Raw genomic sequence first — 16,720 nt, 5'->3', positions numbered from 1 at the left:
GGTCAAGGCTATGGACCAATACTTCCTGGATAACGAGGGGTCGGTGTCGTCTGCAATGTCCCTGTGGGAAGCCTTTAAAACCGTGATCCGCGGACACGCCCTTTCCCAGATAGTGGTGGCTAAGAGGGTCAAGAGTGAGGCAGTGGTGAGGCTGGAGACTGACATCGTGGGGCTGGAGTCGGCCTTGGAGGCGAATGTCACTCCGGACGGGCTTCATGCCCTCAGCCTGAAACAGTTTGAGTATAGGTCCCTGGTCACTGACGCGGCCAAAACTATGTATAGGGAGCAGCAGGGTCGACTGTACGATGCCGGGGACAAGGCGGGAAAGTTGATCGCGTGGCTGGACAGGAAGGAGAGAGTGAATCGTGTGGTCCCGGAGTTGCGTGCTGCGGATGGTGTGTGTGTGACGGAGCCTGACGAGATTGTGGAATGTTTTGCCGACCACCTCCGGGCTGTGTACTCCCCAGTGACTGACAGGGATGAGGACGACTCTCGCCTTCTTTTGAGGGATATCGCCTTGCCCGGCCTGTCCGTTGAAGACCGTGAGCGGCTGGACGCCCCCTTGTCGGCGGATGAAATAGCGACCGCGATCCGCTCCCTTCGCTCGGGCAAGGCTATGGGTCCCAACGGTCTGCCCATTGAGCTATATAAATTGCGCCCTGACAAGCTTGCGCCCTTCCTCAGTCGCATGTTCCGTGAGTCTCTGGCGGCGGGTTCCCTCCCGGCCGACCAGCGTTTGGCCACGATAGTCGTTATCCCCAAGGAGGACAAGCCGCGAGACCGCTGTACTTCTTACCGGCCTATTTCACTGCTAAATGCGGAGCCTAAGGTCCTGGCGAAAGTCCTTGCCAATCGTCTGTTGAGCGTCGTGTGCGATCTTATTCATCCGGACCAATGCGGATTCATCCCGCATCGTAACACCGCTCTTAACTTGCGGCGTCTTCAAACCGGCCGTGCTGGTTTCTCTGGATGCCACGATGGCTTTTGACACCATCGAGTGGCCATTCCTCTGGGCTGTCTTGGCTAAGTTTGGCTTTGGGGAAGGATTTATTGGCTGGGTGAAGCTTCTTTACACGGGACCCATGGCTCAGGTGGTGGTGAATGGGCGGGTCTCTCGGCCCTTTGCCCTCGGCAGGGGCACGAGGCAGGGATGCCCGTTGTCCCCTTTGCTCTTTGCTCTCGCCCTGGAGCCACTCGCGGCTTGGCTCCGCTGGGAGCCCTCGCTTAGAGGGATCCGGTGGGCCCCGGGCTTTGAGGATCGGGTTTCGCTGTATGCGGACGATATTCTCCTATATCTCACCTCACCGCGGCAGTCGCTCAACGTCCTCTTTGACGTTTTGACTTCCTTTGGGAATAATTCGGGCCTCACGATCAATTGGTCTAAATCCTGCGTCTACCCGATCTCCGGTGGTCCTCCTCTCCTGCCGCCTCGGCTTCCGATCCAGGTATCTCTGAGCGGCTTTAAGTACCTGGGGATATACGTTTCGCTGGACCCGGTGGCTCGCTATGAGCAGAATCTCCTGCGTCCGCTTCGGCGATTGCGGGAGGACACGGCCCGGTGGTGCAGGCTGCCCCTGTCCCCGCTGGGTCGGGCCGCGCTGTTCAAAATGATGTCCCTTCCCAGGTTCCTCTATGCACTCCAGAATTCCTTCGACGTCATCCCAGTGGCCTACTTTCGGGAGGTGGAGAGCCTGCAGAGGAGATTGGTGTGGGACGGGCGGGCGCGTATTGCTCTTGCTAAGCTTACTCTCCCCTGGTACGACGGGGGCATCGCGCTTCCCGACATTCGCAGGTATTATTGGGCCGCGCAGCTTTCGGCCATCAACCATGCCACGTATGCGCCTGGCCTGAATCCGGCGTATGAGATGGACAAGTTCCTGCTTCCCGGCGGGGACTATAACAGGGCGCTTTACTCCCGCTCGGCTGGCCGGACCCTTACGGGTCCTACTAAGATTGCGGTGCGGACCTGGAGGGCTGCCACTGCGGCCACGGGTTGGAGTGAGCGACTGACATGTGCTACTCCTTTGTTTGCCTCCGATCGCCTGGGGAGCCTCTGGACTACGAAGGGGTTTGACCAGTGGGATACGATTGGTATCAGCAAAGTGGGAGACCTGTGGCATAAGGGCGCGGTTAAGACTTTCGCGGCTCTTCAGGCCGAATATGAGCTTACGGACAGGGAGTTCTTCCGCTATGCCCAAGTTCGACACGCCCTGCTTTCAGTCTTTGGAGAGGGGACCAAGATCCCGGTTTCTTCGCCCCTCGAGGACCGCATACTTGACGGACATGTCCCTGACAGTACTATTTCTTTAATTTATAAGAAACTGATTAATCATCGGGCTGACCTCTTGGTGCGCCTTCGGGAGGCTTGGACGGGGGATGGGGTGGAATTGGACGACGAGGACTGGCAGTCTGCACTGTCGTCCCCCAAGGAGGTCGCCATTCCGGCCCGTCTCCGGTTGGTACAGCTTAAGATTCTTCACCGGGTGTATGTGACGGGTCCTCGCTTAGTCTCGATGGGATATTCCGATGATGGGCTCTGTAAGCGGGGTTGTGGGCTCAGCGCCACCTTTCTCCATATCCTGTGGGAGTGCCGCGAGGTGGCGGACTACTGGCGCCGGGTACATACGGTTATGGGACAGGTCACTGGGGTTGTGCTGCTGCCGGAGGTGCGTCGCTGTGTCCTGAATGTGTGGGAGCCCAATGATTATAGCGCAGCTCAGACTCGGTGGGCGGCCCTGGGGAACATGATTGCCAAGAGAGATATAGCGCAGCTTTGGGGGGCCCAGCGGCCGCCCACCGTGTCAGTATGGAAGGAGAATATGGACTAGTGTATGTTCAGGGAGAAGACTGTGTATGTTGCCCGTGGTAAGCCGGGGGCATGGGGCAGAATCTGGGGGCAATGGAATGCATATCGCGGGGGTATCTGTACGCCCCCCCTGGTGGACACCGATATCGCCATGTCCCCCTGACCCTTGACGGTTCCGGGCACCTTTTGGAATGACTACATATGGACGTTCGTTTCCCTTGGCCCCCCCCCCCCGTCCCCAGCCTCCCGGTACTCCTTCCTTTCGCGTGCTGCTTAATGGTCTGAACTGGAGTTCCCCGGAGGAAGCCTGACCTGCACTGTTTGTCTTTATGCCTCGCCTTTTGTTTTTCTTTTAGTTTTTTGTGTTTGTTGGACTTAAGTCTCCTGTTCCTTTAGAACTATCCGGAGTCACTACGGGGCCGAGCCCCGGGAACCGACTGCAGCTTTGATAAATGTATATTTTATTCTGTACTTAGCGGCCGGCCCTGGTGGTTGTAGGCCCGTGCTTGTAATCGAATTATTGTTCAATAAAACTTTTAAAAAAAAAAAAAAAAAAAAAAAAATATTATTTCAATATTGAAACTAACTTATGAGAAAGGAATTTGGGGAGCAGAAAACATGCAACCCATTCATAAATAATATTTTCTGTCTAGCGTTTATAAAGTTTTTGGGTGACCACATTATTCTCTTGCTGCCGGATTAGAACTAGTATGCATCACACCCAAAGTCTAAACAATTATGCAGTAGACCAAACTAGTGCAACACACATTTTTTTTTTTATGATTTACAATTCCAATTACATTTTAAATGATTTGGGAGGAGGACATCAACACTGTGCCCCCATAAAATGTGGGTTCCATTACAATTTTGAACAAGACAATATGTCAATGGTCTGGGTCCAGTCTCTGTCACTTTAAAAAGATTAGAGATCCATCGTTTTAAAGAGTAAGCATTTGAGAGTGAAGCGCCTAAGCAGTCCAAGAGATAAATGTAGTAGTGTGAGCGTTCATGGAAGAAGTGGAACTCTTAGGGGACAGAGAAGGGATCCAACTAGGACTTTCGATGAGACTGTGGCAGGATAATAGGAGTTGGTCACTGGGAAATAAATAAGAGGAGTGAGTTATGAAGTCAATGATTAATAGCGAAAGAGACGTTCTTACTGTCCCCCTGCCGGGTTAACCCCCAAACTGAAGTTAAGTTCTTTAGTACTACTAACAGTAATGGCATTTGCAAATATTTTATCTACAGCCTCATCTATTGAAAAAATTGAGATACAGAAACACAAACCTGGGACAGAATGAGAGCAGTACTATGTAAACTTTAGGAAACATGCAAGGAAAACAGGTGTCAAATATGACAAAGCAGCTACAAAAGCGCGCATTCCGATCTACTCAGGACGGAATTTAGTACAAACGACCAACAACGGAGGAGAGAAGAACCCTGTGTTTACTGCTTTAACACTAAACATGATTATGTGCAAAGATACCTTAATGCAATTTGTACAGAAATAAACACTGAACGGTCTAAATGTCAGAGAATGTACACAACAGTGAAAACATTTATGATTCAATTTTTAAGAGGACATCAATACCTATCTTAGAAGTTCATAGCGAGAGTCAACATTTGCCGTTATCATCCCATTCCAGCAATGGGCAACATCCCCTTCGAAAGCCACACCTAATCCAGTTACCAAGGTAAAAGCTGCAACAAAGGGATATGCAGCGTACCTGTCTGAACCTCTTCTTTATGTCTTCATCAGTAGCCTCTGGATCCAGTTGGAGGACCTGTATCAGAATGAATTAAAAATAATTGTCACTTTCAAAACAGAGCAGAACAACTTTGACCATTTTGTAGCATATTAATATCATGTACTTCAATCAGAAAGGACTTCAGGGTTGCTGGCAACAGTACCAAAATGAAGTAAAGTGAAAATGATCATCTCATGATCATCAAGGTGACGTATATTTGAACCGGATTAGTCTTAAGTGTCATGTTGGAGGGCGAAAGCAGGAGTGCGTCCATGTGTAATGTCAGAGATGGGTTCTGGGGCCAAGATAAGAGACTAACTGTTGTATAAATGATGTTCTATGGATTACACTGGTTGTTGCACGAAATGATGTTACTGTTCTTGAGGTGTTCCTTGCAGAAACCCTCCCACCAAAACCTGTTGATGGATTAAGGTCATTATATCCTCATCATGCTAAGCCCAGGATTTCCGCCATGCACAAATTCCCCCAGTGTTTCACTGGGTGCCCTATAGTAACAGATCTTTCAAATTTGAACTAGCCTATCTGTCCCAGGTACCTACAAATTAAGCCAATTAATATGCAGCTTGGCAAGATTAGGGTAAGAGTTAGGATAACTACTATCCCTCTTGAGCAGGACCACAGGAATTTTGCGATTGTACAGCTACTGCGTTATTCGCATAATAATGGATTTGCCGCATGTGCCACATAATCCATCATCTGATGCATAATCTGCAGATTTCAATCACAAAACAAATATTTCTACCTTAACTGTTCAAAAAGTTATTAAAAATGCAGTAGCATGTGCTGCTGCGCAAGAGACTGCGGTTTGCAAAGGTTGACTGGTCACCTTTCTGCTGCTCATGGATACATTTGGGTGTTAACAGGAGTGTGGAATTTAATAAAATATCTACTTGTCCATGGGGCAGGTTGCGTCACAAATCTACTTGTCTTCTTAGAAAATCCACCTGTCCCTTATGTGCCAAATAATGCTGGGACAAATTATGGCAGCAATCTCATTATATAAGAGCTCTGAAGTAGCCTCTCTGATTATGCCAGGGCTACTTCCATAGTAGAGTTTAAATACTAGTAATTCCCTTATGTTGCCAGGTTTCCACAGCTCTACATACTTGGGCTGAAGCAATAGTTCCAGGTTTGAAATGCCCTTTTGAGTCTGTGCGAGCCTACTAACTAGTATGTTTTAAGGGTTTCCACCAATTATCCTCTAATCTTTTCCCATACTGAGAAAGGAAATTAACTTCTGACAACGGAAAACATAAAACTTCTTTCAGGGTTGAGAAAAAAGTGGTTGGAGGGATAGTGAACTTGCAAACTCTCAGATTTTCGCATGAGCGAATCTACACCTGCATATTTGCTCATGCTAAAATGCAGTTCACAAATATTTTCGATGTATACTATTTCTTGGCCTACTTCTGTAAAGTAATGTGAATTCGCCAAAGCTGAACATCTGCCCTTAATGCAAGGACATACCCCATGGGTGCACTTTTGACACTTTATTTAATAATTGGGCCCCTAATTAGGTTTGGCATTAACCATGACCATTTGTTATTATTAAAATTCTATCTCTCACTCTATCGGCTAGTTTCACTGTGAGTGACAGCATTCTGTTCTTTCACAGGGAGCATATCGACACACAGTCGTTTTATTCAGTGCCAGGAACTACTGTGGCAATGTGTGCTTTTTGGGACCAAAAACAATTTTTGCTTTTGCCAATGTTTGTTATAATGGTGAGGGCCCAGCAGCTCCCACACCAATAAGGTTTTACAAAAAACATGCCAAAACAAATCGCGCATTGACAAAACCAAAAGGCTGACCAACATTTTCGGACCTACTGGCTTTACCAAAACTTGTTTATTTTTAGGTTTCCTATAATCTCATTAAAACTGGTAACACTGAATTTCCATTATGAATATTTTTGGGAAGTACTAGCATACATCAACACATTTTACTAAATGATGCTGCAAAGAAATGGTACCTAAACTTTTACAGTAATTTAGCTAAATGTTTTTGCATTTTTGTGTGAACATTTTATTTTGAAAGCGAAGAATCATCAATCCTGCTTTCAAGCTTAAGCAAATATTTGCATCTAATTAGAGAGCATTCTGGGAGCATTATACATAGCCTCATATTGCTAAACATTGAAAACGTAGGCACACATTTTAATACTGGAACCACTGTCAGTAGTGCAGTCTGAGCTTACAACATTTAATCAGAGCGCTAACCCCAATAATAAAGGCTTTGTATTAATGAAACATAAATACAAGTTTGAACAGCATTAACACATGGACACAAATACTACCGTAACTGCAGGCAATGCCTTTCCCTGATCCATAATGTGGTATTGTAAACTATCATCCAAAGGGTTTGTGCTGTTGGGGGGTTAGGCCTTCTTGTTCCAAGGACAAAATGTACATGAAAGCTTGTTGCCCTTGATCCCAAACAATATGTCCTGGGCATCAGGCTATAGGAATTCCACATCCCTGGTTAAACTGGCACTAATGAGGTGCAACCTATGCCCAGATAGTGATAACAAGCGTAACAATGGCAAAATAAGGAATACTCTACCAAATATGCTGCATTACGCCACATAATTTGCCTTTTCTTGTCGCATAATTTAGCACTCCCCTGCCGCATAATTCCAGTGGCCCTGTTCTTGAACTAATAAGTGTACGTCCCCTTGCTCCAAGGTGAAGTCCGGCTGCACCAGTGTGAAAGAACATTTGCTAGGGGCAGGCCTCTTCATGCATCAATAATATTGCTAAGACCCTAAAAACACCGAGCAGCATGCTATCTGCACTGAAAGAAGAGTACCTTGCGGGTCACTTAAACCAATATACTTAAATGGCTTTAAAACATATCATTGTCCAGAGATTCAATCCAACAGCGGTCGTCCAAAAGGGGGTTTGTGTATTTACATTTGAAACTTGTCTCCCTTGAACACAAATGTAATAGCTACCAGTGTTTATCAAATTGTTATCTTACAAATGTCTGCACATTCCTCCATTGTTATTGTAAATGTTTATAAAAATGCCTGTGGTCAGGACATCACAACAGCTCTTAATTGTCTGGACCATGATTTAGAGTCAGTCTTCCCAGCCAAATGCAAGAATCCAATAATCCTTTGGGGTGGCGATTTTAATATACCCACATGCCTGCATCCATCTAACAAGGTCTACGGCACGAGTTCTCCCGACAATAGCGACATTACTCATTTTCCCATTCAACTTACGGGGATTCCCTGAATGACTTGCTCTTCACCTATAACTTGTCCTTTGGTAAGGAGCGTATTTTCACTCTGGTCCCAGTGAGCTGTACCTATAACGGCAGAGGCGAGAACAGTGCGATAGATTTTCTACTTTTCTCCCAGTGCCATTCCGAGCTGCTTCTAGGGTTTTCCATCCATGACATCGCAATCATTTTCCCCTAAGTGTCGCCCTGAACATCAATTTTTTTACCCAGACAGAGGACGTATACACAGCCACTGCCCTGGAGAAAATTGATATCGCCCAACGTAATGGGTACGCCTTAAGATGGTCACTGGTCGATCCATCTAATTTTTTAGCTAAGTTAATTGGGTAAAAAAGGGAGGCCTTTGAACTGTGCCTGGATGAGTACACTGAGGCACATGAGCTTATCCAAGCGTTTGAGCACATAAAAAAGGGCATCGGTGAAGGGCTTTATGTTAAGCTGTGCAAAACTAGGGCATCCCGATGGGTTGGTTTGATTTGGTATGTTCTAAAATGCATAGACTTTTAAAACTCGCCCTAGCTAGAAAGCCGCGTCAGGCCCCGGAGGTTCGGGAATGCAGATCTGCATACAAACTGGCCATTAAGTAGCGGACGAAAATTCTAAAGGAGGATACATGGAACCACCTACTTGAGGCCAGTCTGTCCAATAATAGCATAATGTTTTGGCGTATTATCTATAGCCATTTCTGAGGTTGCTTGCATAGCTCACTTTACAGATTTATATTCCCCCACGACTGATATTGCGACTTCCCTGGTCCCTGCACCCTTTACCAATGAATCACATCTCACCCCACAACCACAGGATCTATCCGGTCTTCACTTTGGATGAAGTAGTTGTAGCACTGAAGACAAGTAAGGGTGGCAAAGCCCCTGGCCCGGATGGGATCCCCATTGACTTGTTTAAGTCCATTATCGATCTGTGGGGCCACATCATTACTTTGCTCTTCAGAGCCTGTCGGGAAAAGGGTCTTTTGCAAACCTGGCCCGAGTCTCTCATCGTCCCTGTATACAAGAAGGGCGATTACTACAGCCCAGCACAATTTAGGCCAATTTCCCTTTTAGATTCCTTAGTGAAGTTGGCCGGGCGCATACTTCTAGATCGATTTCAGAACTGGCCAGAATCTAATAATATTCTCTCAGACCTGCAGTATGGCTTTAGGTCTGGGCTGGGGACCAGAGAACAGGCCATTAACCTGGATTTTCTTACTGTTAAATACACGCACATAAAGGAAGGGAATCAGTTTTTAGTTTTCGTGGATTTATCTTCCTCTGTTGTGGACCACGAAAAACTATGGTCCATCATGACTAGTTTGGGAGTAGATTGTACAAATATACATTTTCGCAGAGACTTTTATGCACTAGGCCGCGGCAGAGTACGCTACGGCATTAACGGCAACTGTACTGATCCATTTAACATAAGAAGAGGGGTACGACAAGGTTGTGTACTCGCCCACTTCCCGCTCAACCTCTATCTTAACAGCATAGGTGATACCTTGGCAAGTAAGTGTACTGATTTACCCCAAGTAGGGCATCGTCCAATCCTGGCACTCTTATGCTGAAGATGCCGTTTTAATGGCTCGTACTCCCCTCGGTCTTTAGCGTCTAGTCAACGACTTTGCTATTTTTATGCAGAACTATGGCTTGAAAATTAACATCGGCAAAACCTTTGCTGTGAAAATTGGGCGTACGGCCTCCCGATGTCGTGACATTTTTATTAAAGGTGTAAAAATTCAGCACACAACTACTTTCTCCTATCTGGGGATAGTATTTAGTCACACTGGAAAGTGGCAACGGGCTATAAAAACTAGGCATCTCTAATTTGTTAAAACTACAAGAGCCCTGCTGCAGTTCGCCAGCACCCAAGGAATTAAACACCCAAGGGAAATGCGGACCATCTATAAGGCCAAATGCAGACACACTGCTATGTACGGGTCTGAACTATGGGACAACGGGCAGATTGATAGTCTTCAACTAGAAGAAAATGCTTTTCTGAGAAACCTTCTTGCAGTCCCTTAAAGCAGTGCAACCTATGTCTGTCATACAGAATTAGGAGCCTCTTACATTGCAGACCTGATTAGGATACAGCCAGTGCTATTACGGCACAAAATATAGTTATCAGAACAAACCACACTTCACTGATCGATTATAACTGACTGTCTAAGATCCTCGTCAGCCCTTAAAATCCCCATGCTCACATTTGTGTACAACTTCTAGGCAAAAATTGGCCATCCCGAGTACTTTGACCAACCCGAGAGCTTGGCTCTTGTTGAAAGAAATGTACTCAAAATGAATTGTTTATCACTGTTAGAGGAAAAGAGATTAGCATCCGAAATATTGAAACTTTCTGTCCTGAGGAACTAGATGATTCGGACCAGCTTTAACATGCAATTCTATTTAGCCAATGTGTTCAATGCACGCCACAGGGTCGTGCGGACTCGATTTTGTCTGGATAACGTGCATCATTTAATCATCTTTCCCACTTTCAATAACTGGCCACCTGACCTGGGGAAATGCACCTGCGACGATACCTCTGTGTAGAGAACTATGCACACTGTCTTGTTTTGTAAGCATTTCTCTGAGATGAGGAAAATATTTGTCAAACCCTTGTTACTGCAGCTGGGCTTTGTGCAATGCTGACCAGACTTTCTACAACTGCTAATGTAAGGCATTTTTTGTTGCATAACGTTATAGAGAACACAGGTAAAACTAAAAACATATGTCTGATAAACCTGCATTTCCCTGACGCACTTAGTATCATTCATATCTTTGAAGCAATCAGAGCCCAACTTCCTGGCAGATAGGTTCATAGGATATTCCCCACTTTCACCATAGGTGTAAAGCAAGTATCCCATTGGCTGAGCACCATGGCACCACCAACAATGGGACAACTGAGGGAGAGGACACAGAAGAGATCAAGCATATGTTAAAGATTAAAACAAAAGAATACATGGCCCTTGCCACAAATGCAGCGCAGGCACAGCACAAGGCCATGCTCTGTAGGATCTATGAAGCCGGGAATAAAGCAGGGAGACTTCTGGCTTGGCTTGATCAAAGAGAACGGGCGAAAAGACTGGTTGTTGAATTAAGAGGAGTCGGATATACAGTTGAGACCCTCAGGAAATTGCAGACGAACTTGCAAACCACTTTAAGCAAATTTATAAGTCCCATATGGCCTCTACAGAGGAGAAGACAGAGTCCCAGTTGTTAGATATGCCTCTCCCCACCCTTTCAGCTGAAGACCTCTCAACACTAGACAGTGAACTTACAAACACAGAAGTTGAGCGGGCCAGGACAGACCTGCAGGCCGGGAAAGCGATGGGTCCCAATGGTCTGCCCACTGAATTGTATAAATTAGCACCCAGAAAAATAGCACCACACCTCACCAAGATGTTTCTAGTAAGTCGGAAACAAGGGAAACTTCCCGCTGACCAAAGACTAGCCACCAAAGTGGTCATTCACAAAAGCGGTATACCCAAAAATAAAAGCTCCTCATATAGGCCGATATCATTGCTCAATGCCAAAGTAAAGATCTAGGCAAAGTTATTGGCCACCCGTCTGCTTCAGGTTATCTCGAAACTCGTGCACCCCAACCAATCAGGTTTTATGCCAGCAAGAAATACCTCACTTAACCTTCGACGTTTGCACCGAGTGATGGGTAGAATAGATACTACGGGAGGATGCAGTGTTGGTGTCCCTGGACCCCACCACGGCATTTGACACGATTGAGTGGCCGTACATGTTCGCAAGCCTCCGAAAAATGGGATTCAGACCCAATTATTTCTGCTGGATTAAATTTCTGTATAGAGAACCACTGGCACAGGTTGTGGTTAACAACTGGAAATCCCCAACATTTGCCCTTGAAAGAGGAACCAGGCAGGGCTGTTCCCTATCCCAGTTTCTCTTCGCTCTAATGTTGGAGCCGTTGGCACTGTGGATATGGAAGGATCCATTCATGAGGGGACTCAAGTGGTCGGAGGACTGGGAGGACCAAATCTCCCTATACGCCGACGATATACTGTTATAACTGGCGTCTCCGTGAGCCTAAATAAACAGAGCGCTCCATATCTTCACCAATTTTGGGAAATATTCTGGATATACCATAAATTGGTCTAAGTCAGTTATCTACGTGTTGAGGGGTAAGTTTCCCCCCTACCCAAAGGATATGGAATAGCAGAGGAGTGTGAGGGATTCAAATACCTGGGTATATAGATCACCATGGACCCGGTATTGTATTATGAGCAAAACCTCTTGCCACCGTTGCAGCGGCTTAGGAGCGATGTCAGAGACTGGAAGTCTCTCCCACTGTCACTTTTAGGCTACGCCGCACTATTCAAAATGATGTCCTAGCCACGTTTTTTTATACATTCTACAAAACTCACCAGGCCCACTTCGTACAGATTATTTCAAAGCCATTGAAAGTGAACAGAGAGCTCCTGCGGGAGGGGATGCCACCCCGTATAGCGACCCAAAGATTAACAAGGGGGTGGCACGATGGTGGTATAGGACTCCTGGAGGTCAGAAGATATTATTGGGCAGCACAGCTAGCAGCCATCAATCAATGTATATATAGGCCCTAAGACGACCCGAGATATAAAATGAATAGGTGGCTTCTCCCAGATGGGAATTATACAACAGCACGTTACTCTAAACCTGCAAAATTGCAACTGACAGGCCCAACGGACCACGCGGTCCAGATATGGCACACCGTAAACAAAAGCACGGGATGGCCAGGGAATACCACGCATGCTAACCTCTATGTGGATTGCATAACCATCGACAGTATGAGCTTCATCATACTCCTTGAATAATCATATGAATAGAATATGAATTAAACAAGCAATGAACTAAACTACAAAGAATGTATCTGATTTAATGTGGATCTTCCGCACCGAGTGCTAAAGTGAGGATGTCTTTCCCTGAGACGCAGCTAAACAGTTTATTTACTTCACACCTCACTGATTAGGAGGTGGTCTCACCAGCACCGAAGAATATTACATAAGGATTACCCTATATACTTATCATTCATAAAATTGTGAGTGCAACCGTTTCCTATCACTATTCTCATATTCTTCTAATCAACACGGTTTGCACCCCCATAATCTTCAAATATGTCTTATGAAGACATTGCTAATCTGACAGCGAACAGAGCAGACACTTTTGGTTTTACCGCCGAAGAAACAAGCAGGATATACGCTTTGATCCAGGATCCAGAATGTCTTACCACAAACACAGCTTCAACCCAATCAATCATCCGACAACTTTTATTTACAGCAAAACGAGAGATCAACCAGAGATTGCATGCAAGTACCCTAATCCGCTACCACAAGGTCCAACGCATATCCAGAGGATTACGTATTCCTCTAAAGTCAACTCTTTGCAAAAATAATACAAGATTTACAGACCGATGGTACGCCATCCTGAATAAATGTTCCTTGGACCTCATTCTTCTCATAGTCGAAGAACTATCCATTCTCCTGGAAGAATTAGAGAAAGAAGTGACAACTCAAAAAAGACCTGAGTGATAAAATTCCCCCTGAGGAAATGTCCAAAACACTTGAAGACATCAACAATCAACTTGACAAGTACCAAAAAGAAATTAATGAAAGAAAATTACGTAAGTTTAAGAGAGATACAGTGGATTACAAATTAGGAGAGGTGTATTCATGGGCTGAAGTATACGCCACTCGCAGACAAAGACCATACAATCGTTCCACCGATGGAGAAACAACTTCATCTGATGACTCACAAACACAATCTCGAAGAACCACGCCTAAGCAAGCTGGTGGCCCAAGCGACAGCCAACCCTCAACTTCTACAGAGATTCCTAATGAACCGATTCCTTTTTTAGGAAGAGGTCCAAATGTACGAGACGAACTAGGAGGTCAAAACATAAGAACCAGAGATACACCCATAGCAAAATCAACGAGGAGCCAGAAAACCTAGTCATCAATATTTCAAAAAAATCTGACACCTCAACAAATCCACACACTACAAAAAGGGACTTCTTTCGTACCTACGTACAACACAAATGATTTGGAAAAACAAATATGTTTGTTCAAATTCATGCGTAATCTTCGACTCAAACATTTCTTTTCGAATGTTATTGAACCAACCACAACTCAGGACAAAGGAACACTCTTAGATTTACGTCCGAAAAGCAAATTCATGGCTCCCATCAGTCACAAAATTCTTGACAATTTCGAGTTAATCGTAGGTAATGAGCTAAAAAAGATATTCCTTGATAAGCAATCAAAAATCAGTAATTTGTCATTGAACGAACGTAACATCATCAATCAATTAGCAATGGACAAAGACATCACATTTTGCAAGGCAGACAAAGGAGGAGCTCTTGTGATATTGGACACTGCTTTTTACATGGAGAATGTAGAAACACATGTAAATGACCAAGATACTTATTTGAAATTGGAGTCGGGCCCTACTAAGGAATTTTGTCTCATCCTATTGACTATCATCAATAAAGCTCTACACCAGGGCACCATTAATGACAGAGAATATGAATTAAACAAGCAATGAACTAAACTACAAAGAATGTATCTGATTTAATGTGGATCTTCCGCACCGAGTGCTAAAGTGAGGACGTCTTTCCCTGAGACGCAGCTAGACAGTTAAATTACTTCACACCTCACTGATTAGGTGGTGGTCTCACCAGCACCGAAGAATATTACATAAGGATTACCCTATATACTTATCACTATGACCCCACTGAGTTACCACTGGAAGCCGGGATCCCCAAGCAATTTGTACAATTAAAACAGTAATTCGCAAAAAACACACTAACAAGTACACACCAAACAAATGCTTGCATTACTAAAGATTTTACATTGAATAAATATGCACACAAAAAAAGCAAACATTTTACTGGGAAGATTGGTGCTGCATCTCAACGACTAACTTTCCAATGTTTGGTTTTGTTTCAGAAAGTTGAATCCTCAGGTCAGATTCTTCATTTCCCAAGTGATTTCTGCATTTATTTTTTAGGTACATAAGATCTGAGAAAGTTCTCACATACATTCATACCCATACATGCCAAAACTTTAGAAGAGGAAAGTGGGAGAATATATTTTCCCCATTGAAGTCTATTAAAGCAGAGGCAATTTCAGGCGGTATACCGCCTGAATCCGGTTTATTGGCATGTATGCATATATTTTTGAATTTATTTTTTATTTATTTTATAAGTTTTATATAGCGTGAACATGACCCAAGAGTGCTTCACATATGGATTGAAAAAGATATAGGAACACAGTTCAAGGAGACAAATCAATGTAAAAGTAGGTCACTGAAGCGATTTGAGGGTTTAATGGTTGAGAGTGTGTTGAGGATGGTAATGTCATTGAGGGGTGTGAATTGACTCCAAGAGGCATTGTTTTGGGAGACAAACCAAGCGGACTGGGCGGGGTTGTGGAGAGGGAGGAGGCAGGAGGGGGTAAGAGTACAGCAGACCTTCGATCAGATTCGATCTTGTTTGACGTTTCGAGGAAGAAGTCAGCAACCGTTTCGCAGTTTGGCTGCGGGCGCGCAATGTGCTGAGATTGGGTGGGTGCGTTGTGGGATTGTGTTTTAATCAGCTCAAATAGTCGTTTCGGGCAATTTCTTGCTTTGTCAAGTTGGGATTTGAAGAAGGAAAGTTTTGTGGTTCTAATGAGTTTGTTGTATCTACTTCTTTTGAGTCTTAGGATTTTTAGAAGTTCCGTGGAGAGAGTGGATCTCCAAGTGCGTTCAGCTAGTCTAAGGCTGCGTCTGGCCGCATTTAGGCTCTCATTGAACCAAGGTTTGGAATCCTTGGTGGGTATTCTTTTTAGTTGTAGGGGGGCCGTAGCATTCAGGGCAGAGAGCATGGCGTTGTTATAGTGCTCAGTGAGGTCATGAACGGCGTTCATGTTTGCAGGCTGCGGAAGGGAGTCATTGCAGATCGCTATGAGCTTATTAGCATTTGTGTTGTGAAGCGATCTTTTCCAATGTTTTAGTTTTAGTGGTTGTGATCTATTGGGGATCCAGCTTTCGAGGATAAGGAAGTTTATATAGTGATGGTCCGACCAGTCACAGGGAAGAATAGATTTGAGATGAATGGTGTTGGGGTTGGAAATGATTAGATCAAGTGTCGAGCTGAAGTTGTGTGTGGTGCTGTCAGAGTTGAGAAAGAGAGAGGTCGGTTAGGAAGTTCTTGGGAGTGTTAACCGCCTGATCATTCGGGTCATTCCAGTGGAGATTAAAGTCCCCAAGAAAGATCTGTGGGCTGTTTGTTCAATTGGAGGGAGGTTATCACCTGGGGGGTTGTAGAAGACGTGAAGGGTGCATAAAGGTATGTGTGCACTAGTGAGGTCTATGCCTAAGTATTCACAGGAAGAGAGATTGGCTGAGGATGGTTTTGCTGTAAGAGAGTTGCAGAAGATGCAGGCTATAATCCCTCTCGTTTTCTTGACGCGATCCAGTCTGATAATATTGTGGCTGGGAGGGACTAGTATGTCAAGGATAGGACCAGAGGAATCGTTAAACCAAGTTTCTGTGAGGATAAGGATGTCTAGTTCTCGGGCAAGGATGAGGTCTGCGAGGTCTGTGGCATGTTTCACCGCTGATCTGCAGTTAAGTAACATGCTGTTCAGGTGTGATTTGTGCAGACTGTCAGTGAGCGGTGGCTGTGTAGAAGGGATCAGCATGAGATTATTAATGTTTAGGGCATTGGTGTTGAGTCTGGGTGCTCTGTGAGGGTTGGGTGTGATGCTTTGGATGGGTTCCGAGTAGCCTTGCTTAGGACAGTTCGAGCCAGGGGCAGATAGTGGGGCTGTTTGTGCTGGTCTAGAAGAGACTGAGATGGATGAGTGCGGAGAGGTGTACGATCGGAGGAGGGAGAGAAGATCTGGTTCTGAAAAAGGATTCATGGA

The 16,720-nt window shown here is 45.2% G+C and overlaps 1 protein-coding gene across 1 annotated transcript in view; it reads right to left on the bottom strand.

The window, feature by feature from the left end:
- DNAJC8 (DnaJ heat shock protein family (Hsp40) member C8) overlaps positions 1–16,720 on the bottom strand; it is a 214,241-nt gene that overhangs the window by 155,670 nt on the left and 41,851 nt on the right. The window contains exon 3 of the mRNA XM_085647574.1: positions 4,534–4,590. Coding sequence (XP_085503700.1) covers positions 4,534–4,590 — 57 coding nt within the window. The remainder of the gene's footprint in view (positions 1–4,533; positions 4,591–16,720) is intronic.

Source organism: Triturus cristatus, chromosome 3_2 (genome assembly GCF_964204655.1).
Source record: "Triturus cristatus chromosome 3_2, aTriCri1.1, whole genome shotgun sequence".
Taxonomy (NCBI): domain Eukaryota; kingdom Metazoa; phylum Chordata; class Amphibia; order Caudata; family Salamandridae; genus Triturus; species Triturus cristatus.
This window is presented reverse-complemented; position numbering and strand designations above follow the sequence as displayed.